Source organism: Amblyomma americanum, chromosome 2, assembly GCF_052857255.1.
Source record: "Amblyomma americanum isolate KBUSLIRL-KWMA chromosome 2, ASM5285725v1, whole genome shotgun sequence".
Taxonomy (NCBI): Eukaryota; Metazoa; Arthropoda; class Arachnida; order Ixodida; family Ixodidae; genus Amblyomma; species Amblyomma americanum.
In genome coordinates, this window is record NC_135498.1 from 48,252,812 (window position 1) to 48,277,894 (window position 25,083).

Sequence of the window (25,083 nt, forward strand, 5' to 3'; positions counted from 1 at the left end):
CGCCAGTGGAAAGCTCATTAATTAAGCCCCTCCGACGTGCGTAAGATGCCATTGGGTGGTTTAGAGCGCGTTCCTGCAAGCGCGGTTTTCTTCGCGAAATCACGTGGGGATCTCCAAGGCGCGCTACTGATGTAACTCTGACTGCGCCCCCACTCCTTCCCTCTTTCATCTCCGTTGGCAGGATGCCCACGTCACCTCAGGTGGAATTGGCTTTCTTTAAATTAGCCCCGTCATTTCAATTTTTTTCCCTTTTTAACCAACTTGTTGGCACCCGTTCATTTCTGCGACAGTTTACAGGGTAATCCTATTGAGGTAATTGTGATGTTTCGGACTCGTTTAATTCGAACATCCGGATTATTGGAACCGACGGTTCCTTTCAACAGCATCGAGTGCATTAAAAAAGGCGCCCTTTAATTACTCGAACTCCGTGTAGTTTGCAGACATATTTTGTTTCCCTTCGGGTTCAAATCATCCAGAAGCGGTAGGGGAGTATTTCACCGGTTAAACGCACACTGTGAGGCCTCTCGCTCTATAAATAACGTGCCTGCTCACCGGCCTCGTCGTGTTTCTGTTCGCCGCGTGCCGTCACCTCGTGCTGTGGCCGTGCAAAGTGCAGAAACGCGCCCCCTACGAGATCTGCTTCCAGAGGTGTTGAAAACGTGCCAGGTTGTCTATTATTAATACAAAGTAGCTGGCAACTTCTTTGCCTGCCGCTGTTCTTATTGCGATACAATCTTCTTAACCCTGTTACGCGTGTTGCAAATAGCTGCCCGTGTCTGCGAGTTGACTTTTCCTTTCTTCCTTACTCTATTTTTCTTCCTTTCTTTTTCTTTCTTTTTCTCTGTCTGCCTGTCTTTCTTTTTTCTTTCTTTCTCTCTTTCTGTCTCTCTCTCTTTCTCCCCACATTACCACATGGCTTGTCTCATCTGTTTACTGTCTCTTATGCAGGCTAATCCGGATTCGCTGCTTTTTTTCTAGGTTTGTCAGCTGCTTCGCGTTGCGCGTTTACTCCTCCCTTATAAAAATGGTGTATAGACAGTCTATAGACTTCTTATAGACTCTATTGCCTTTCTATAACTATTTATTTTTGTCTATTCATAGTCTATAGACAAAAGCCTACTAAAAGTGTATGGCCATAAATCTATAGATTGTCTGTAGACTGTCTATAGCATTTGTATTGCCTATATACTGTTCCCTAGAATTTGTCTGTAGATGTTATAGACAGAAGTCTATAGGCAGTTTATAGATTGTCTAAAAATATTTATAAGGGCTTACTCCATATTTAGTCGAAGTCTCTCCTGCGTCGGGGTCACTTGTCACTTCAGCGGAAACATCGATAGGCCCTTGAAAAATTTACCCGCCTTTGCTCCTTGGAATCGATAGGTCGTTCGATTCCCTCGTCGATTAGCTGTGCCCTCACGTGATATTGATCTACGGCTGGGCTGTGGGCGAGAGTCTGCGATGCTCGTTTATAGGACCCTGGCGCAGACACCGCTAATAAAAAGGACTTGGTAAATAAAATAAATCGGAAACGGTAATCTCTACTGCGGTGTTCCGCCGCGAGCATGAAAGCGGTGTATTGTTGACGCCAGCGGAGGGAAAAGCACGGGGGCGTCTGGGACGAAACGCGGGCCGACAGAAATCTCCGTCTCGTCTCTCCTGCCACCACTCGCTGCTCAAGCATGAATCAGCATCGCGTACAGCATGTCTTTGTTTGCCCGGGAGTGCAACTTTAACCGCCCCGGAAAAGTTATGTTTCACGAGGCGCTGCCGTGCAAGTTTAACGAGACACTGAGTACATGTTGAGGCGGACCTGTATTTTTAATTATAGGGTACAGTGCGCCCTATCGAGAGCGACTGGATTGAGTGACGAATTGTGACAGCGTTGTGTGTGTGTGTTATGCCTTTTTGCCCTTCTCTCTTCCTCCTTTTAGTCCCCTAATTCCCCTTCCCCAGTGGAGGGTAGCCAACCGGAACCCCTTCCTGGTTAACATCCCCGCCTTTCCCTCCTCCTCTTTATCTATCTATCTATAATCGCAGTGGGACCCCTCTCGCCGCATGCGGAGGTTTTATAAGCTAGAAAAAAAAAAATACAGGTAGCGTCATCACTGGCCGATATCGTAACTAAAATGCGTGCGTCGACACCGATTTACATATGCGGATCCCGGAGGCCACACTACAACGCCATTCATTTCAAAACGGTGGCACCTCCTCGGTACAGACGTCACGAGTTTGACTCAACTGGCGGGAAGGTTTCTAAATTCGATTTTCTCGGCGATTTAAATGCGTTATTTGCCGTCTTATAAACGTCAACATACCAAGAAAGTGCCACATGATCAATTTTTACTGAAGACAATACTTGCATATGTAGTTAGTTGCCCTCAATGCCCATTTAAGCCACCGAAATGTTGAAGTTGTACGTTGGAAGTACTGGTTGACACTCTTTTCCGTTTTAATGTCGTAGCATTTAGGTCGTCGTCTGGAAAAAACCACCAGGTTTCTCCGCAATCAAATTTTCCAATTGGTCGAGAGCGTCGTGACGTCATCAGCAGCGCCAAATTTGAAAATCTGAGGACCAGAATGTTTGAGTGTTTGCCTTTGGATTATCATATGTGAGTATACTAATCCGACCACTCTTCCACCTTAACCTACCAAGTAATTCCCAATAATGCACCTTAACCCAACAACTGATCCTCACTAATCCGCACGAGTCCACCCACCAATACCTGTTAAAACTTAATCCTTTTTTCTGGCGTGGTCCTACTTTCAAAATTTGGGGGTCCTTTGTAGTTTTTTTTCCTGGGGGCGGGGGCCAACTTTTATTGTTGCGCTAGCGATTGCTTTCGCAGCTCTTGGGCTTTCGTTGGTGGCAGTCCACCGTAGCACGACAGCAGCGCCGGCACCGTCCGAACTTCCGAAAGTGGGTTCCGAACAATCGCATCGTATGTCTGGCTCCCATACGACCGATTACTTGATGCCTGAGTGCATTGTAGATTTCTTTTTTTTTTCTGTTCTGAATCGGAATATTGTAACTTGAGCTTGAAACCGCAACATCAGCCTGTCGAAAAAAAAAAGAATAAAAGTTTGGTGCTTCTGCTGAAAGTTTTCAACCTCAATTAGCCTTCGGGGACAAGCTTCGGGGAATGCTGACTTGAAGCCGACCGGCTAATAGCAGCTCAACAGGTAGAAGGTTGAGCACGGAACACATATTAGTGTGCATTCAAGACCTTGATAACCAGGGGTTTTTTTAGCTGGCTTTTTCTTTTGATTTCATTTTGCTGATTGGTTTCACTCGCCAGTGAACCCAGCTGTCGATTACGTTAATAGTTTACTGTAACGGTGTAGCGACCCTCTCATTGCTATCGTTAGAACAGCTGCTATGCTATAAAGCGGCAAGCAGGGTTGAATAGGCACACGCTGCCATATTACGCGACTGTTACGAAACACACACACACACACACACACACACACACACACACACACACACACACACACACACACACACACACACACACACACACACACACACACACACACACACACACACACACACACACACACACACACACACACACACACACACACACACACACACACGCACGCACGCACGCACGCACGCACGCACGCACGCGCACACACACACACACACACACACACACACACACACACACACACACACACACACACACACACACACACACACACACACACACACACACACACACACACACACACACACACACACACTCTCTCTCTCTCTCTCTCTCTCTCTTTCTCTCTCTCTCTCTCTCGCGCGCGCGCACAGCTGTGTGTACAGTCATTTATATTGCTGCCGAGAATAGATCGACGCTTGCTGCAAGCAATAGGCATAGGCACAGCCTTGTTGCGCGGCGAGCATTCAAGCAATGGTTTCGTTTCGGCGGTGGTGGTAGACGATATAACTATAGTAAAACTCTCTATCACTGCCCAGCTTCGATCGAGAGATGTCACAGCCTCTCTGCATCGCTGCGACGCGAAAACGCCAACTCTTAAGCACGAACCAAATTATCTTGCTCAACATTTACTGTAAACAGAAACCACAGTTAAAGCAAGAACGCGGGAAAGTTGCCGTCGTGACACCTCCTGGGCTTGTTCTCCCTGCGTTCTTACAAGTGCAGTGACGAACAGCAATACGACCATGCCCCCCCCCCCCCCCTCCTTCTTGCATATCCTGCCAGCCGGTCAGGCCAAGCCAGGAGCTGTGAGGAATCTGCATTTGTTTTTGTTTCCTTGTGGGAAGGCGCGCACGCGCCCTCAACCGCTGAGGCCGCCGTTGCAACAATGCCCGGTGCACGTCTTTTCGTTCGCGCGCATCTGTGCAAGTTGCAACTGCAGCGTGCGATATGCACGCAGTTGGCGTTGCTATTTTTTTCTGTCGTTCTCTGCCTGGCGTGTCGAAGCGTTTCTTTTTTTGTCGTGTTGTCGGACGGAGCGAGGCCCAGGCCCGGCTTTGAAAAAGCACAAACACCCGTTTGAGCGAGTGCAACGTGTTCGCGGTATATGCATACAAAAGAAAAGAAAATGACGGCTAAGGCTACGTGTCGCACATATGCTGCAAGTCCTGTGGCACCGCGCGTTTCACCGCCTTTTTTTTTTTTAAACGATCGGAAATCTTCCTTGTATTACAATCTGATGGTTCTTAATGCGTGCGGGAGCACCGTATACTCTAAACAGAAAGGAGTAACAAGGGAGTAAACTGTCCTCCAGCGCACTCCCTTTCATAAAAGGGAGTCACCTTTAGAAGACAGCTTACTACCTTGTTACTCCCATGTAGGCGTATTCCAATTCAGTGTACACCAGAAAGTTTCCGTCGGGCCTTGTACTAGAGTAGGGCGGCGATTGTGAGGTGGGAAATTACGTGGTCACCGAAGCTAAACAGGCACGGTGGCGTTGCTTCGGAACAAAGCAAGTTTTTTTTTCTTCCGAAAATACAGTGATTAATGCGTTTCCGTGACGATTCTGATGTTTCGCGGCTAGCATCTTTTAAAGCCTTACACTATCGTTTTACAAACAGACAGGAACGCGAAGCGCTGGGGCAGGCCAACTCAAGGAAATAAAAATGTGGAAAATATCTCTGTGGAATACTAAAGCACAGAGGATTACTTCGATATATTTGCTGTCTGGTATGTGACGCAAGAAAAAAAATAAAAGGAGAAATCTCAGCGATGTCATCAGATCATCCTTTTTTCAATGTCATCTTTTTTTTATGCCATCAGATGGGTGTTTTCTTTTATTCGTCTTTGTTCCAGGGCTAAACAGTCGTACGCGGTGAACGAACTTGTCTGTGCTGGTCTATTCTTGAAAGGTTGTGCTCTGCGCGCATGGTTAGTGACCGGAAGGACACGGTACACGAAAAGCAGCTGCGGACAGGTGCGTACTAAATTCGAATGAGGAAGGTCACATGGCTAAATCGCAAAGAAAACAACCAGAGAGAAGTGTATATTCATATCAAACGAAGACAATGCAAAGAAAGACCTGCTCGAAACAGAACAACACGCAAGCACGAGACTGCACTCCGTTGCTCACAGATGTATATTGTTGCTAGCGGTATTTTTTTTTATTTGCATAAACAATAAAGGAGAGGTTGGTGCCTCGTAGCGGCTCCAGCTACTCCTTTTCATCAATTCAAAGAAACCACTTTGTCTGACGATATACAGTTCGACATAACATACGCAAACACCAACAGTACACAGCATATAAAACAAAAGTGCAAGCGTCAGGAGAAGTAATATGAATGAGAGAACATAAACGCTGTGAATGTTAATAGAACACAATACATTGTTCACAAGAGATGTGAATAAACAAGGACAAAAGAACAAAAAATAAGCTTACTTGCAGTATACACAGCAAAAGTAAATAGCAACACTATTGAAGCACTCATTTACAAAAAACAAAAATAATTTTGTTTGCAGCAAACACAGCAAAAGCAAATAACAAAGATATTGAAGCACTCACTCACTGAGAGGTGAGAGCTCTAACATTGGTCAAACCAAATTTTCTAAACTAGTATTTCCCAAGGTTGCCGCTGTCCTCAAGGATTGATTTCAACGCCACAAGTGCTCGCTTTTGCTGTGCATGCGCACGTCTAGCAGTATCACGGTATTTCTCCCTAAAAGACCAAATTCATTTTCACTTTCGCATCGTACTTTGTAAGGAGCAGTAAAGGAAACATGCGTCTGGACAAGTACTACTTGAATAAAAAGGAAGAATAGCAAAATTAGCTTTCTCACTATTACGTTGGTAAAGCGTTACTTTTATAGTATTGCTTTGACCGCTACCTGCGTTGCCTTGTGGGTGGGTATATTGCAAGTTTTACCTTATTATCCTCGTCGGTTCGCTTCCGAAAAGTTTGATACCGGATGGACCCTCTCTTGGCGAAAGCTGTACATGACAATTCATAGACAGTCTATATACTGTTTATGGAACGTGTGAAGAACTCTTCCCAAAAGAATTACTCGTCAGAAGGCCCCACCAGTCTCAAGGGAACCCCCGGTCTAAAATTAAACCTTTTGTTTCTTTTTATTTTTTAAATATCTGGCGCACTCACAATAAAGTGACATCGAGAAACATTTACGGACCGTTCACCCCCTCCCTGGCGTCGATCAACAAATAGGAGGGGCATTGCACAGCCGTCAAAACAAGCAGTCGCGTGTGTGCCTGAGTCACTGTTACGCCCCCCCCCCCCCCCCCCCCCCCCCCTTTCCTCTCCTCTAGTTTTTGTTGTAATGACATTTGCCAGGAATTCCACACGAATTGCTAAAACCCGGCGGCGTCAGAGGTGCAACAGTCCGGTTAAGCAACAACTACGTCGCGACAATAACAATACCAGCGGCAGTATCTTTTTTTTGTTGATGTTCCTTGTTCCTTGTGTTTAAAGTTTTCTCCTTCAGTATAAATCACGCTTCGTCGGCCGAGTGCAGGGAGCGAACGCTTCGCTTGCACTCTTACCGCGTGTCGGTGACCTTACCGTTGCCCCCTGTAGCGACGTAAACGCACCTTCTACGCGACCAGCAGCAGCGCACACACGTGACAGCGGAGAAACTATTGACCTTCGAAAGGGCGTTTCTTGTACGTCCGCTGACCGAAGCTCCCTTCCTTCGCTGCTCTCCTTAAAACTGCGGTCAGTGACATCTGGACAGTGGGGAGAGGGCAGACACGCTTATTGTGACGCCTACTTCTGTGCTATTAATGGTTTAGTATGGCCCTGACGGATTCCGCCGAGTTTTACCTTTTTCTGGAGGCCGGCGACATTTAAAAAACACTTTTGTTTATATACAGCGTACGCGATGGGTCGGCGAGCCTCGGCATATTCTCGTCGCTTTGCGGTTGCTCGCACGCGACTCGGAGAGGCTTCTTAAAGGAGTTTTAAAATGCAGGCGACGCCGATGCATGTGCTCCTCACCGGCCGCGTGGTCTCTGCGCTATAACACCTGAACCTGCGTTCGCTGCTTGGTGCGCCGTCAGCGCCCCGGTTTGTTTGTTTATATTTTGTTGTATAAGCTCGAGAAAAGAGGACGAAGGCCCGTTATTCCTTCGGTGAAGAAGCAGGCTGTGGCAGCAGGAAACGTCTGCAGGGATCGCGTGCATTGTTTCGCAAAGTTCGAGGATGAAAGGTCATCCGCGTGGAGTCTGCGAGCTCCGCTCTTCTGAAGAGGAGCCTTGTCGTCTTGATGGATATCGTCATGTGAGCATGCAATGCCTCGCGGCACACATCTTTATTTTTCCCCTTCAGGCGGTGTTTTCAAGAAATTGGTGGTCGCTAAGCTCGAATCGGCTATATGCGTTGTATAAGCCTCCTCGGGACTCGATCCGCTAGCGCGCGCTGCTTCAGCGAGGTTGAAGGGGCCCGGCGATTACTTCGTTATAGCCGCAGCTTCGTTATAGCCCGTGTTGACCGAGCTTCCAAGGGGAACCGCCATTCCTTCGTTGTATCCATTATTTCGTTATAACGAGGTTCGACTGTATTCGTCGTTGTGCCCTCGGCTGACGATGTCTGAAATCCGCAATAAGCGTGAGTCCGCTCGTTCGGCGTATTGTTTGTCGGACGCGTGACCTTTCGTCCGTCGTCTATAGTCCGTCGCCCTGGCATTATTTTTTTTTTTTTTGCTGTGCACGGTAGTAGGTGCGAAGCTTAGTCAGGTATGTGTATACATGCCTGCAGAACATCGTGCAGTGCAGAGTCCTTTTGTAGATGTCAGTCTGACTTTCGTCCCTGGGTTTCGAAAGCGCCGCGGTTGATTTCTCTCACGATTCTCCTCGGCGCTGTAAGTGGCAAAGCGGCGTTCAACTGCATCTGGAGCATTTTCCCGATGTCGACGATGCATCCACCGCCTCCTAATAATAATAATAATTGGTTTTGGGGGGAAAGGAAACGGCGCAGTATCTGTCTCATATATCGTTGGACACCTGAACCGCGCCGTAAGGGAAGGGATAAAGGAGGGAGTGAAAGAAGAAAGGAAGCAAGAGGTGCCGTGGTGGAGGGCTCCGGAATAATTTCGACCACCTGGGGATCTTTAACGTGCACTGACATCGCACAGCACACGGGCGCCTTAGCGTTTTTCCTCCATAAAAACGCAGCCGCCGCGGTCGGGTTCGAACCCGGGAACTCCGGATCAGTAGTCGAGCGCCCTAACCACTGAGCCACCGCGGCGGGTCGCCGCCTAGAGCAGAAATCGTTTCTGGGAGACACGTGTCCTCGATCAGCTGCCGCCGACCTTGTCACTTTCCGTGTCGTTCTTTTGTTTGAGGAACGCGCAACGCCTCGCCATGCGTAGAAAAAAAAATAAAAAAAGAAAAAAGAGTTCAAAACGCCGGGCCTCGCACCTAGTTTGAGTTCGTCGAGTGCTACTTAGTCAGAAATCGAACGGCAGGCAGACAGATCGGCGGGTCCCACTTTAGCACTCAAGCGTCGCTCGCATCGCTGCGCGAACACCTGTCCCGAATGTCGCGCTGCGCGCAGCCCCGTACCTTCGCTCTTTCTCTCTCTCTATCTCTCGCTGTCGTCGTGTGCGCTTTCTTCATCCTTCAAAAACGAATGGGCAAACGCGTGAAGCGAAAAAAAAAATAAAATTCCTGGTCTCCTTCGTGCGAGAGTCGATGTATGTCGTCACTGGGCCCCTCTCGCCATAACGCACGCGCTCGGCGCGGGTGTAACCGGTTGTTCGTGTAACCTCTGCTCGGCACACATAAGACGACGAACGAGGAGGCTGCGTCGCGTTAAGGTCGGTTCCCCCCCTCTCCGTTACTCAACGGCCGTCAAACGTGCTGCTGTAGTGCTAGGTAGTACAACAGTATCTAGGTGAAGTGCGCCTTTTACTATACCTACACTACGGCGAAAAGTCGCGCGCCGTTATATGGGCCAAGCGTCTGTTACCCTCCCTTCCCCGCGCACACACTTACACGCCGTCTTTCTGTATTCCATACACATCTGACGCCGTCTGTAGCGAGACCGCAGGGGCGAAAAACCCATCAAGGGCATTGCGTCGCGTTAAGTGCGACTGTTGGTAGTCGTCTTTTGCTAGTCTAGATCCGTGTCTCTGCGCTGCACACGGACGAGGCACAGCAAAGCGGACGTTGCCCCCCCCCCCCCCCCCCCCCCCTCCCTCTTCGTCGACGCTTCTTAGACGTCGGAAGCGTTCTTCTTCGCTTCGTATGCAACGGTCTGCGATGCGCGGCATGAACATAAGAAACAACACGGAGACGATGCCGCGAGCCCGGGCTCTCTCGGTTGAGTCTGTCGGGTAGACACTGAAGAGCGTGTGTTACGGTGTAGCGAGCGACCCGGTTTCCCCCGCACTTATGCATCATCTTTTTTATTTTGTTTGCTTCCTTTACGCTTAGACGAGCGAGCTGGAGTGTGTTGCCGCTATACGAGTATTATATTCTTATTCCGCCTCCAGCGTGTGCGTTTCGGGCTACTGCCTTACAAAAAAAAAAAAAGATTTATGGATGGGGGCGCGTAGCCAGGTAGGGGATAAAGCCGTCTCGGCGCATCATCATTCGCCTCCTCCTGCTCTTGGTTTTCTTCTTCATCCTGCCGCGGCGCATGGGTTTCGTGAACCGCAACGTTTTACTTGTTCGTGCGTCGATTAGCGCTGGCTCCCGAGATCGGCGGCTTGGCACGAAGATGAGAAATCAAAGAAAAGGCGGATGGAATGATGGGCGGCGAGAAGTGGTCGGGTGTGGTGAGCGCACGCTCTCGCGTACATTACACGCGTGCGCGGATGCGCTCTGACGCGGCTTGCTGCTGCTGGTGCTCCCGTTGTTGCTGTTGCTCTTCTCTACACTACCCCCCCCCCCTTCCTCCTCCTTCCACATCGCCCTCTATCGTGCGCTTCTTCCTGCATGCTCGGCGTGCTTCACAAGTACGGTGCAGTGTGTCGTCGCCAGGAACGTTGAACTGCTGACGCCATGAACAATACGCGAAGATATACCTGCGTGCAAAAGCTGCTTGCGTGCACTTCAGTCTAAATCATTATTTACTGGCCGGCGAATTTGCGACCTTGAGATTGAGTGATCTTGATTACTGTAACTTATACCTAAAGACGATGATGATGAAGATGGGTTTTTATGGCGCAGGGGCATCTGTGGCCAAATAGGGCCATGACACAAGGTATTTTCTTTATAGGTAAAGAAATTAGGGAGTGGATGTGGGGCTGAGAGAATATTGAAGTAAGTGAGAGAATAGGTAGGGATCGCACTGGGTGACAAATGAAACGAGTGAGCAAATGTTCGAGAGGCGGTGGGCAGCGTATAGTCCAGCAAGCACAGTCACTCTTATATCTTCGTTGTGAGTGTCGGTCGTCGAGCGCGAACAGCCCAGCCTGCCTGCTTCTCGGAATTCGATCCCCGACTATAATACAACCGCCGTGCGACGACGCTGCGGCTCTCAATACGCGCAGCTTCGACAGACACTGCACGCTTTTTCGTGACACGGCTGGTCGGTCGGACGGTGTGTGTGCGTGCGTTCGTGTGGGAGAAGCGCTTGTTCCAGATAAACGGCGTACGCTCGGTATGTAGTACATACTATACGCGCCCGCCACGCTCCGAAAGAACGCGGCGGCGACCGGGTCTCCGCGGCGGCCCGAGACGTAAACAAACTCCCTCGCCCAGATTCTTTTCTTTGTATATATGTTCTTTCCTTTTCTGTTCTTTTTCCGCTGCTTCCATTCACCGGGTCACTGTTACGTCGTGTGCACGGGGCGTCACGCGCTCCACTCGGCACCGGCGTCGTGTTGTTTGCTGCTGCTGCTGCTGCCGCCGCCGTGTTGTGCCGCGAGCTATGCTGGTCCGAAAACGCCGCGGCCAAGCAGGGAGACACGCCGATTTGGAGCGAGTAATTTGTTGGCCCGTGAACGCGCGCGAAGGCTCGTCCTTCGTTATTTTCTCGAGGAAACGCGCGGAACGAACACGATGGGGGCTTGGCTTAAAGCTTCTGCCGCACGACGTGTATGACGGCGTTGCGACAAGGGAGTTCTCCACTGTGGTACCCTTTTCTTCTTTCACTCCCTCCTTTTATCCCTTCCCTTACGGCGCGGTTCGGGTGTCCACCGACATATGTGAGACATTTACTGCGCCATTTCCTTTCTCAAAAACCAGTTTGCCAACTTTGCGACGAGGTGTGCACGAAGAGTGCACGGGTACACTCTGAACACTAATGCGCCCAGGTGCGCATGTGCGCACTAATGCGCACATCCTTTTATAAAAGGGTGTCCGCTAGAGGACACCTTACTCCCTTTTTACTCCCTTCTGTTTAGAGTGTGGATGCCAAGAGAAGGCAGGCGTAGCAGGGGGCGCCAGAAGGCTAGGTGGGCGGATGATATTAAGTTTGCAGGCATAGGGTGGGCGCAGCTGGCAAAGGATGGGGTTAATTGGAGAGACATGGGAGAGGCCTTTGCCCTGCAGTAGGTGTAGACAGGCTGATGATGATGATGGTGGTGGTGACGATGATTTACGGATAACGCATCAAGTGATTTGCAGCTCCTGATCAGAAAGGAAGACAAGTTGGTAAGAAGGCCCAAAATATTGCCGCGTAGCGAGCTTCGCCAGTTTTTCCAACAAGCTGAATGTGTTCTTCTCCCCGCGGTGCGACTGTTGCTGTCTTTGTGCTCGCTGCTGTGCGGGCAGCCATTAGAGGGGCTCACACCCCGACATTTGGCAGAGCCGTTTTCTCTCTGGCTCTTTGTGAGCAGCCGTTGTGCGTCCCCCTCCCCGGCTTTGTTCGAATGTTTAGTTAGAGTAAAACGCACTGAGACGCACGGTTAGCTGCCTGCAGGGGGACAATGTCTCCCAAGGCCGTGTCCGAGACACCAGAGCGGGCGCGCGGACCCCCCGTGGTTTCCAGGAGAGTCGCGCGAAGTCATTGCTTCGGGCAGCAGACTGCCCGGCGGACCAGATGCGTCGGAGACGAGCCGCGAGGGCTGAGAGCGCGGACGGCGGGTCGCGTGGTGCACCGACTGGGAGGTTTGCATTCCCTGTGTTTCGGATGTCGTTTTTTGTGTTTGTATCTGTGTGCCAAGCGGAAATGCGCGCGTCTTCGTGGAATTTACGCGGTGCTCTCGAGTAAACAACCTCGTGGGCACCGGCGTGCTATTGGCTGCTTTCGTTTTAAAGAAATCGTTCTCATTGGCTTCGACAACCGCATTTCCGATTGGTTACTAAATGTGTCCCCAGGATACTGGGCAAACGTATATGAGAGGGGGTTTTGGCGCGAGGAACGGCGGAGAGGAACGGCTGCGGTCCTGCTGCTCGGGACCTCTCCTCGGGAGATGTTGCGCGCCCCTTGGTATGACTGACTGCGTTATTATTTACTCTTAGACCTTTTGTATCAGTTTGTTCAGTTTAAGTGATGTTTGGACCCATTTTAAATAAATCAAGTTAATTCATGCTACCCATCGACACCTGCTGGTCAACTTCTTCGAGGCGGCGGAGTCACCGTTCCGTCCCGACGTACGCTTCGTTACAATATTACGGCAAACAGTGCTCAGCATTCTGCGCTCCAAGTCATCCAAGTCATATTGGACTCGAAAAGGGCGGGCAGGGATTTTATTTCTCCTTTGGGGGCTAACGGCGTTGCCACAATCGTTAGTCCCTTCGACGCTTTGGCCATGGAACTCCCGCACGTTAAAATACTGTATACAACGCGCTCGTGGTGACTCTCAAGTAGCGGCGTATACAGGCGCTGCGTGCGATTTTCTTTCTTCTTTCTTTGTTCGTCACTGCATGAATAAGACTTTTTTTTCTTTTCTGCGGTCTCCATCAACGACGCGGTAAGTGCGTGACGCACCACCACAGTGCGAAGTCGCGCTTCGGAGGAGCCCTATACAGCGACGTGAGTGCGTACTAGAAAACCGACGCAAAGGGAACAGTCGTTTCGTTTCCCTGCCTTCCGTTGTTTCAAGGCTGTTGGGTTTCGAAATCGCCGGTTCGTCCGTGCAGATCGGACGGAGCACAGCGTCGATCGCCCGGGTCTCGAGCGAAAGCGCGAGCTTTCTTTATTCTTATTTTCTTTTTCACTCGCAGCCCGAGTCTTTCTTTCGCAAACGCCTCCTCAAGCGTCGGACGTTAGTATAGCGCCCTGTAGGCGGCTAAGCTGCGAAGCACGCTTCTCTGTACCCGCTTTCTCTCTCTCTCTCTCTTCCTCGCAGAAGTCATCAAGGACGAGACAAGAGCGAAGCCATTAGCGAAGAAGAAACAAAAAAAAAACAAAAAAAAGCAACGTAACGCGATTGGCTGCTGAGCGCATGAGCTCGTGTGTTATGTGTGGGGTGTATGCGGTGTCGTAAACGGCTGACTTTCCCTTTTTTTTTTCTATTTCGCAATACTGCTGTACTGCAACAAGTCGCCCTCGAGCCGTCCTGCTAAATCCGGACGATGTGTGTCCGCTTGCTTGCTGGATCTCCGCGCACTCACGCTCACGAACACGGAGCGAAGGGATCGATATCGCCTCGAACGGACGGAGGACCTTGATGAGGCAACTGCAAGAGCCGCCCTGCCTTCTCGATAGCTTCTTTTCGTTTATTTTCTTTCTTTTTGTTTGCTTCTCCGAGTAGTGGCTGGCAGTGCGCGTGTTCATACAAGGGTCTTTCCAGAAGGCCGTTTATACAAAGGAAGAGAAGGGGAGAGGCGTTTGTTCTGATCCAGGTAAACCCAAGTTTATACAAGTAACCAGTCTACCTCTCTGTGCAAACGAGCCAGTGCTGGATCGTTTGAAGGAAAAGAAGCATCACAGAACGGTGGAAAAAAAAATGAAAAGATCGCGAGGTCGAGAAATTTCGTGAGACAGCTTCTCTCTCTTTCTTGTATTCTTTCTAGTGCTTGTTGCGTATAAAGGGTCACCTGTCTGGCTCGACTGGAGGGATAGAATCGCCGAACAAACAAGTGTTCGCGCTGCAACGAAATCAGCGATCTTTTTTCTTTTTTGAAGGATTCACTCACGATGGTATCGAGGGTGGTGCGCTGGAAAATAAGAGCGGAGCTCGGGAACTGCGCGCGAAAATGGAGAGTGCATGCCGAAGGAGGGACGTAATGCCGTGCAATGAAAATTAGGCGCCCATATAGATGTATATACTGGGTGTTTCACCTAAGACTTTACGCAGTTTTAGAAATAGGCCCTTTGAATTAGAAGAGCGCTTTTCTCGGCATTGCATAGCTAGTGCCGTAGTAGATCAGAACCCAACTAAGACGGGACAACTAGCGGGATGGTTAACTAATGTTGAATATTTAACTTTTAGCTATTACTCTTAGGCTCTTTAATTATTGAGAAGCGCGTACTCTGCCGTAAGTAAAATCCACATCAGTTTTTAGTTTTTAGAATTCTGAATTCGCGGTTGCCCTTGGCGGTGTGACGCAACAAATTTCGGCTACACTGCGCCAAAATACATGCGCTTGCGAGAAGCGTGCAGGCAAAGCAACCTCTCCATCCAGTGCACGTGACTTGTCCAATATAGCTTGTCGAAAAAATAATATATATATATATATATATATATATATATATATATATATATATATATATATATATATATATATATATATATATATATATATATATATATAGCAACGTAAAAGATGGCGCACCTTTGTTTTTGTTTATGAAAGAGAGTTCATATCCTCATTCTTTTTTTTTCTTCGGTTCCCAGAAGCAGATTGCCTTAGCTACAAAAAAAAAGCAGAGAGAAAAAGAAAGGAATACAATAAAGCGCACACAATAATGAACGGTCAAGGAGCGAAGGTCTGCGCTATCCCGCGCGACCTTCACCCCGCGGCTGTGCGGATAGCGCTGGTGTGGTGCCCCTCCGAACGGCCTCTCTCTCGAAAAAAAAAGGGGGGGGGGACACTTTGTAGGTTCTCGAAGACAAAAGGAGGTGACGCAATGAAATTAATGACCAAAGCGCGCCGCCGTCCCGTCCGAAACTGGATGGCCCAATGATGGGATTGCGATCGGCAGAGCTAATGTCTGTTAAAGGGCCTTACTCCGAAAGGGCGATGTTATGAGAGTGGGGAAAAATAATAATAATAAAAATGATATGAACGACATAGCCAGTCCTATCCGTTTTCATCGTCTGGGTAATTCTTGTTTGTTTCGGTCACTGTTCACAGAGGTCCTGAATCGGAATTCAGCTCCTGGAACAGAATGCAGGACCGTGTTTGCTCACTGTCGCTACGCGGTCCGTCGGCACTGCAGTTAACCAGCCACTTTTCTCGCGCAGTGAGGACGCAGTCTAAACAGAAAGGAGTCAAAAGGGGAGCAAGCTGTCCACTGGCGCTCTCCCTTTTGTGCACTTGAGGATAGCTTACTCCCTTCCTACTCCATACAGGAGTGTTCATGTTTAGAGTGCAGAGCGGGTGTAGAGTTAAGCGGAACTCTAATACCTTTGTCGTGTTCCTTTCGGAGGTTGCAATGACGCAGTCTGCGATGTCTTCCCTCTCTGCAAGAGTTTTATTTTTATTGACCTTCGCAGCTAGAATGACTGTGCGCCTCGATTTTTAGCCCGTGGCTGTAAGTCCATCATCGCGGTTATATTTGGAACACTGACGATATGTTTAAGACATGACGTCTGTTGTCCAGTTAGGAGGTTCGCTCTGGGAGAGGGCGCTGCCGAGGCATGCTTGCAAACGTTGGGGATTTAAATGATGCCAGGTCGAGCCTGTGATTCGCTTATGGTGTACCGACGGCGGAAGACACGTCGCAATTTATTTTTCTTACGATGAGCGGCTTCAGAACAGTTGCTGCCTTTAAAAAAACTAAATATAAAGCATTCTTTGGAAGGAAATAAATATGGAAGAACGGAGTCTGGCAATATTGCAAGCAGATAAAATGACGAAGCAGATGTTCATCTATGGCAGGGATATTTATGTCCAAGTAACGCCGTTGCAATGGACCCTTTCCGTAATTGTTAAGCCGGCTTCGCTGCAAGTGTTGCGGGGTCGTCGCGTGATTGAACAGGAAACTGTTAAGGCGGAATTATATATCCATAGTTTTCGAATCAGAGTACATGGCCACGTAGTTTCCGGGACAACACCACTTGACGCGGCCACCCAATAGCATGCGTGTTCACCTTTTCGTTTTACTTGTGGCCAGTTACACCATGGTTAGCACGAAGTGCAGCGTGGCGAAGCCAGCTTTGTGCACCTACCGAGCTAAGCTCACGGAGAACGAGCATATGCGGAGTGCAGGTACGACCGCTTTGAGCCAGCCCTTGTTTCCTGTTTTTTTTTTTTCGCCTCTAAACTTTGATTCTACCTTGATAGCAAAACTACCGAAGGACGACAGTTAGACCACCTCCAACCAAGCAGGACAAAGCTCTTTCTCTCGACTAGAATTTATTGCTAGTGCGCACCTAAGCATGTGGCAAATGGTAAGGCGGCATGCGCTATAAATTTTAATTCAGTGTCTGGGCTTGCCCTGCAAGCTTCTTTCTTCTTGTTGCGTGCGTCTTTTTTGCGCAGTTTTGCTGTCACCCATACTGCGTACCAACTCACTCAGTGCCCAGCTCGCTATACTGTTTTTTAATCTTGCTGTTCGTAATCTCCTCGGCGCCGTTAGGTATACATACTGGGTGAAACAAGACCGCCAGTCACTCCAGTGGCCCAGCTTTCGCGAGCCTTCTCGAGGCAGAGGTCGTTAAGCCTTCTTCTTTTCCCAAATCGTGCCCGCGCGAGATAAAAGAACAGCGCGAAACGCCGGCGCCGGAGGCGCGGTTCGTGGCCTCTCAGCTCAGGAGGAGGGGATGGCCCGCTCATTGTGTCATTGGAGCAGCGGCGGTAACGGCCTCGGCTGGCGTGCCGCTCTCCCGCTGCCTCCGCCGCATCCCGGAGGTCGACGACCGGCGGAGCCGCCGGTCAGGTCGCTTCGATCTGCTCCGTTCCCCTGGGCGCTGCAGCGGAGCGGTCCCTTTGCCTAATGGGCATCCCCCGCCCTCCTCCTCCTCCACCACGCGCTGGCCGCCTCTTCTCGTGGCTGAGGTCATCGGAACGCGCTTCCTTGGCGCTCGTCTCCCGCGCATCACACGCCGCCGCCCTGCGCTCCACCCGGAGATCCGTCTACTGCCTGCTCGCTCTGCCCTGGCAAGTGCAGCAGTAGCACCGCCGCCACACGCATTCCCCGTGATGACGGGGCTGGCCACGCACTCGCACGCAACGAGGAGAGAGAAGGGCGCGTTTTTTTAGCGGTGTTGGCAATTATGTTGTGTGTCCCCTCTGTGGCCTTAACGTTCGAGAAGACTGCTTCGCGCTCAGTGCTGGGGGGCGGGGATGCTGGCTGTGGGAGAGACGTCGCGGTGGGAAGGTTCGTGCAGCGGTCCAGGAGGACCGAGCCTTCCGGGGTTTGGCGACGCCAAGCGCTATTTGAGTTGTCGCTGTCATCTAGGAGGAAGGCAGTGTACTACTCTGAGCTGCCATTGAATGATGGCTTCCAAATGCATTGACGTGTAGCCGTCGGAGACCGCATGGATTGCGTCGAGATGACATAAAACCGTTTAACGCGAGTTCTGATTGTACTTACTGCTACCTAAAATATTATTGCATGATAAACACACTTGTTACCTTTTTTTCTGTGGTCTGTTCATCGATTTATTAATTTATTCGCAGCGCATGCAGAGCGTTCCGAGCATTTGTCAATGTCCCGTGTACAGTGATAATTTTTAAGGCGAGTGGTAAAATACACTTACCGCCAAGTAGATGTGCTCGCAGGCTGGAGCGATCACTGCTCTTCCGCTACGCAACAGTAGGAAGCATTGCGTGCAAAAAAAAAAAGCCTGACGTCTAATCAAGCTACAGCGTGCTTAATACTGGTATATCGCTTTCGTTCGCGGCAGTAACCGTGGATGCGACGCGCGCGGGAGACCGACCCGCATAATTTTCCGGAATGCGCCCGTGCCGCTCTTTGGAAGACGGAAAGTCAAGCCCCGAGCCGGTCATCCGCATTTATACATTGCCGACCGATACTCGCTCGAGTAGGGTATACCTTCCACCAAGTCTATTCTTCATTCAGCGTCACCGTTGGAAGCGGCCGGAAAAGCAGCGTGTGCCGCTCATCGCCGCAGGCGTGTGCGTCCACGGATTGCGTTGCTCTCAAAGAATGGAAGAGCACGAGAGAAAAGGCAGTCCCGCGAGCCTGCGCACAGATGCGGCGCTGACGCCCGCCGCCAGCCCTGGGCGAGCGCGTGAGGCGCCGCCCCGGCAGAAGCAGCAGCAGCAGTTCTTCTTCCAAGGGAGCGCCCAGAGGAAGAAGAGCGGGCCCAGAAATGGGTTGCTGTATCAGGCGTTGACCCCCACCGACGGCCCTGGCCTGACCGCCACCACCCGTGCAGCACGCTGACTCCTCCTCGCCCGTCCGCTGCCTCCTTCCGCGTCGGCGGCACACAGACCGACTCAGCGGGGTCCCCTCTCCTCTTGTTCGGCATCGCTCACCTCCCCCGGAGAGGCGAGTCTCTGCCACTGTGGCCAAGGCGTCCATCGCTGCGCGTCCCCTCGCCCCCGCCCCCTCTCCCCCCTTTGGTCCCCAGCTGGCCGCACGATACGCTGCCACACAGAGACGCTAGAGCTGCTCTGTTGTTGGCCGGCAGCACATGCTCGCCCTTACCACAGGTGCTGCCCAGTCCCGCGGCAGGAGGAAGGACTCTTGAGGAACGGCCGCCCGTGCAAGAGGTCCTTCGCTACCGGGCACGGCGTGTGTCGTTCGCAGTCTCGCTGAGGACCCGCTGACACACCGGCGCTCGGAGCCATTGGTTCAATACGCGTTTGGGAACTCTTGGAAAAAGGACCCGCGCCGTCCCGCTCTGCATCGGTGGCCACTGTTCTGGGAGTGACTTCGGGGAGAGACCTTTCGTACGGTCCCGCTGATCCGGCCCTTCTCGCTCGGCAAGAGGACGTGCGGGAAAAAGTCCCGGTCTTCTGTCGAGCGTCGTCGCCAGCGCCGGGCGAGGGAGAGGCGGGTGCTGCCGAAGCCGGCGATCTTTCTTCGAGGCTCGTACACAGGCAAACGCATCGCGCGCACAGCCGGCCTCGTTTCTTTCCGCCTTCCTTTTGTGCTGTCGCCGCGTGCGCGAGCGCAACTATCTTTTTCAATTCCGCGAGTGACAGACAGCTGACGAGAACGAGGAAGAGGAGATAAGGCGCACAAGCCGCTGGCACGGCGGTGGCACCGGCCACGGCAGTTCCGGATTGGATTGTGTGTGGACTTGCGTGTGTCTTCGCAGCGACGCGTGCGAGGAGCGCCTGGAGCGCGCGCGCCCGTACTCTCCCCTGCGCCACGCACTGTTTGGGCGCGGCATCTTCTGTGGCCTGCTGCTCGCGTGGTTTCTTGCGGCGGTGGCGCCGTCCCTATGAGTGTGCCGCTGACCACCGCTGGTGTCGTGGCGCGTGCTAGCGTGCCTGCGGCCTGAGTGGGCCCCGGGGATGCTTCCTCTGAGCTACGGCCTTGAGATCGTACAGCTCTTCGAGCCCCGTTGGGCGGACCACGAATTCAGGTGAGCTGGGGCCGCCGGCTCTTCGTGCGCTGTGGGTGGTCCTTCGGACGCTGCTTCCGGAGGCTAGTGAGTGTCGCCGTTGCACGAGGCGCGTACGTACTCGCGACACAGGGCTTTGATGCACGCGCGAGCTGTAGGGTGTTTAGGACGCAGTGTCCTGGCCGTCCCATCTTGCGTAGTTCTGCGTCCTGCTTGGCTTGCGCTCGTCTCCTGCAACGCCCACAATGCTGGCCTCCGGAATAGGGTCCCCGAACACTTTGTTTACTTCTACGTTCCTGGAGCGGCGTGGGAAATTGTCCGGTGAACAGCGCTTCTTCGCAGCACAAACCTGGGTGATGCCCATGCATTGTGCTGCAGGAAGATTCGTGTTTTGGTTCGAAGCATGAATTGCAGGAAATAGCTTATGTAACCCATCTCTAGAAGGGTTTCGATCGGCAGTCTTGGAATAAAAGTGGAAACAGCGCTGTTTTTAAGTCATGCGACAGAAAAAAAAAAATGGGAGGGTTCGGAAAATAACCATAGTGTTTTTTTTTTTTTGCACACTCGGTCGATAGACAAGGGTCGATAGACCTGAGTAGCTCCGTTGCCTCGATAACCGCTGTCTGTTGCCGTTTAGGTCACGACCGTTGCCAGGCTTATCTAATGACCAACATTGCAGCACACCTCGTTGTTGTTGCTGTGCAACCGTGGCCGGATGTTGCAGTTCTAAAAAGAATGATTTGGGAAAAACTATTGTTTTTTTATTTAGCACGGACCACCCGCCGCAGTTACTTTGGCGTTCAGTTGCTGGTACCAAGGTTATGGGTTCGATCCCGGCCGCATTTCGATGGAGGCGAATTACGTCAGTTTCTCTGAGCCCTATGCACGGCGTCCGTCACAACCCATATGTCGCTCCTGGTCGTTAAACCCCACAGTTTGCAGTTTTTTAGCACGGACTATTCGGCATGATTTTATCACCTCACGATAACGGTAACCTTTTTCAGTTGATCTTACGCTGCTGCCTGGTATATTGTGAACGTATTGAGCGTGTGTTTAAGCCTATAAATCGTTGACCCCATTCGTGGCAGTCAGACGAGCCTTTTTTTCGTGAATAGCTGGTCAACGATATACGAGCTGCTTGTGCGAACATAGTGCGCAACCACTGAGCATGAATCTATTTTTAGCTCATTCGAGCGCCGAGTTCTCGCATTTTAGAATGATTTCCTATTATAGATTATGTACAAATGCTTGCCTTTGCCTACAGTTTACGCGCGAGAGCAACCAAAAGCACATCCGACCTTAGTCATCGTTCATTTTTCTGCTACTGCTGTGCTAAAAAAAAAAAACGAAGAAGAGAGTTGGCATCTTGGTTTCCGAGGCCCACGTTTTCGCATGACACCCCGTCTTGCGCGAGCGGAGAAGACAATGCTATGGTGTAAATACGGCTTGATTGCACTTGACGTCAAGGACACCATGGTGGTGAACCACGCATTCCATCAGGCTTCCATGGCGCTGGTGATGACAAGGGGATTAGACGGACGAACAGGTTTCCGGTTTGCATTCTGGGGCACCCACACAGCTGCAAGTGGGAAGTCGGTGCATACCATTTATAAATGCATTCCTGCTTTACGCTTATATTTTTAACGTTATGCTTTCTTTTTACCAGACCACAGGCGCTAGTATTCGGTCTGGAATCCCAAATATTGCAGCTCATGTTTTTTCGAGTTTTTTTCCTCTGTCCAAGTGGCATCTTTCGAAAAGTTCTGCTTTACTGCCCGATGCATACTATTAAGCCGTAATCACGGCGTTTGAGCATAATGCAATATTTCGCGTTAGTATTTTGTTAGCAACTGTAGTCATTAATATTGCAGGTCTGGCGCATCCCATGCAGCACAGGTAATCAGCCCAATATTGGAAGCGTATTGGCAAAGGCAGGCCCCTACAGTGAGCCAATGTGAAACCAGCATTTTCCAATATTGTGCCAATTAACAGTGCTGCTTGGGATGCTGCTCTGTGTTCCCCGACCGGTTAAAAATTGAGTTCATGCTTCGCATTTGACGATTAAAGCACACACGTGTTCTAATTTGAATCCGGCCCTATAGTGCCTGCACTTGGCAGTGCTTTATATACGCCAGAGATACATGCCCATCAATGAAATACATATGAGAAATGTCACCATTCGAGCATACGCGCGCTTACTCTATTCTCTCTCTCTCTTTTTATCGGCGTGTCTATGGGCGTCAGCTAAAATCTGGATCATTTCCCCAAAGGTCTTGTGGTGCCTTGGTTGTCCCACCTACCAATGCAATATATCGAAAAGCTCCCAAAGAATTAGCCAGTATGGCCTGGTGTAAGAGTGTGCCCGGAACCGCGTTCTGAAGCTCATAACGCGGTCGTTGTCGTTAAAAAACCGCAGTACGTTTTTTTTTTCTTGTGACAAGCTACTCAGAAAGGTGCTGTTGCATTTTTAGTGCTCCCTTTTTTTCCACCATTTTTGCATTGTAATGCTAGCTTCTGTCCGTAGTTGATATGAGGTGATTCTTGTTGCCTCTCAAGGTATTGGATGTGCCGAAATTTTTTTTAGCTTCTTCGTTATTCTATATACTTTTGTCCAAGTACGCCCTCTTTGGATTGCTTCGATTGACCATATACAGGCAGCTACAGGGGTGGATTTATGGGTTAATATCGAAGGGACTGGTTGAGGGGGTCTCATTTGTGCTGTTTTTCTTGGACTGCTTTATTCGATAAAATGGGGTTCAGCATTATTTTCCTGTGTAAAATTTGGCTCTTGAAGTGAATAGGCGACACCCGCCCGCCCTCCCTCCCTCTATTTCTTCCTCCCCTAGATCCGTCCCTGTGTAACCACCCTGCATCACTGCCCGACACAAGGTACTGCAAAAGTGCTTAACTCTGTAGGTGCAGGTTTACAAAGCTGAAAAATATGATGACTCTCTTCAAGAGACCTAACAATTATCGTGGCCGAAGCAACCAAAAACTCGCAATTTTGGGGTGCCTATTGCAAACGCGACGCTGATACCCAATTAGGGACTAAATTCTTAATCTTGTCTTTCTAATACCGCTAATATTTCCGGAGGGCTGCTCAAATGCGCTATTTACGATTCCCATGGCGAATAGTACCGGGACACCGCAGGATCGCACCCCTAGGGTAGGGTGCCTTTATTATTTTCTTTCTTTTCTGGGGTGGCCTTTCTTTGGGTCACCGTGTCACCGTCAAGCTCCGAAGCGCCTTGTCGAGATGGCCCGTCAGATGAACAGATAGTGTCTCCCTCTCTGCGTGTGTATGAGTTTATATCTGGGAGGAAGTTGTGGTCACGGACGGGGCAGACGGGCATCGTGGATATGAGTTCATTGTTATGCAAGCGGCGGCTGTGGCGGCTGGTTGCACCAACGCGCCTGCTTCTCTTCCAGGACAGAGAGTGGGATGGAGAGAGAAAGATGGTGGAGAGAGTGTGGGTGCTGGGACTTGGCGACAACGTGGTTGCGCGCGCGCCCCTCTGCGCATCACACAACGACGCGGGGCAGAGGAGAGGCGTTGGCGCCGGCATCGTCGGCGTTGCATGCTCGTCGGCGAGGCCAGATAAACGAGTGCCGCTGACAGCGCCGATGGGGGCGAGAGGAGGGGGGGGGGGGGGCAGGTTCGAAGGCTGCGAGGTCGGGTCAGTGCACTGCGGCGAAACAAGGAAGCGTCCTATCCCCGAGCCACGATAACCTCGTTCGGCATGACCGATACCGGCCAGCGACGCCGCCGAGCTCTCGCTCGTACGTCTCTCTGCTGGCAGGCAGGCTGCGGGTCCTCCGCAGCGCTCGACGGGCGCGCGTCGCATCATCCTTCGTCGCCCCGCCGCACGTCGCTGTCGTCACCTCGTAGTCGCGCCGGCGCTACTGCAAGCGCGATGCTGCGGCACTCTTTTTTTTATTCGTTCGCTTAACTGCTAGATGTACGGAAGACACCGCGTCTCTCCTGAAGCATTGTTGTGAGAATCCTTCGGAAGCCATTTTCACGACTGGAAATGAGTAGGAAAGTTGGTTCACTGTCATCCTCTCTGCGAGAGTCGGTTCCAGCATTTTAATGCGGACCGCAGCGGTGACCTAGTGGTATGAGCATACGCCTCGCGCGCGGGGGGTGCAGGGTTCGATCTCCAGTGTTGCCGAGTACCCACCGCTGATCCAATGGGTATAAACTTTCCCCTGGCCTGGTGCTCGGCTTGTTTAGGGTGAAATGCTTGGGAAATTGGTCTTTGACCCCACCTTGAGTAGTCGAAAATACTTTGTGCCATGGCGCTCTGTGGCCACAGGTGCCATTGCGCCATAAAAATCCGTCGTCATCATTTTAACGTGATAGCGTTAAGGAGCCCGTGTCGCACAAAATCCGGCGTCGTCGACCGCGAGCGAAAAATCCGCGAAAAGTACGCTAAGAAGCAACCTTAGAGGCAGGCGGGCCGCCTAGGTCACGTTACCTTATGACGTCATCGCAACCTGGCCACTGGATTGTGAGCAAACTGCTCACTGTGGCAGGTGGCGGTTAAATTAATTGATGGTCGTGGGAGGGTGCTCGGGAAGGGAAATCACAATCGCACAAGGCCCACCACTGAGAGCACCTGCCATCGCAGGGCAGTGGCGCATCGCTTAACCGCTGCACCACTGCGCCAGGAGTGGTACGACAACCCCCAGGGATCTAGAATGTTAAGTAGAGGATAACAAATTCTGCATACCTATATGGGCATTAACCCATTAGCTGTCGCGTCATACCTTTAAGCTTGGCCGCCGCGCTGGCTGAGTGGTTATGGCGCTCGGCTGCTGACACGAAGGACGTGGGTTCGATCCCGGGCGATCGAATTTCGATGGAGGCGAAATTCTAGAGGCCCGTGTACTGTGCGATGCCAGTGCATGTTAAAGATCCCCAGGTGGTAGAAATTTCCGGAGCCCTCCACTACGGCGTCCCTCATAACCCAAGTCGCTTTGGGACGTTAAACCTCTATAAACCATAAACCACACCCTTAAGTTTGAGCGTCCCTTCCTATTTTTTGAGCCGTATGGAGGATATGCGCGAGTCAGCGTTTTTTTTTTTTTTGCATTC

The 25,083-nt window shown here is 50.9% G+C and overlaps 1 protein-coding gene across 3 annotated transcripts in view; it reads left to right on the plus strand.

The window, feature by feature from the left end:
• The window catches only part of E23 (ABC transporter G family member E23), a 213,265-nt gene that overhangs the window by 86,685 nt on the left and 101,497 nt on the right, over nt 1-25,083 (plus strand). The window contains exon 1 of one of the 3 annotated variants that reach the window (XM_077654245.1): nt 19,727-20,006. The exons of the other annotated variants lie outside the window; for them this stretch is intronic. Coding sequence (XP_077510371.1) covers nt 19,936-20,006 — 71 coding nt within the window. The 5' untranslated portion in view covers nt 19,727-19,935. Of the gene's footprint in view, nt 1-19,726; nt 20,007-25,083 lie in introns of those variants that run through there. 3 annotated transcript variants of the gene reach the window in all.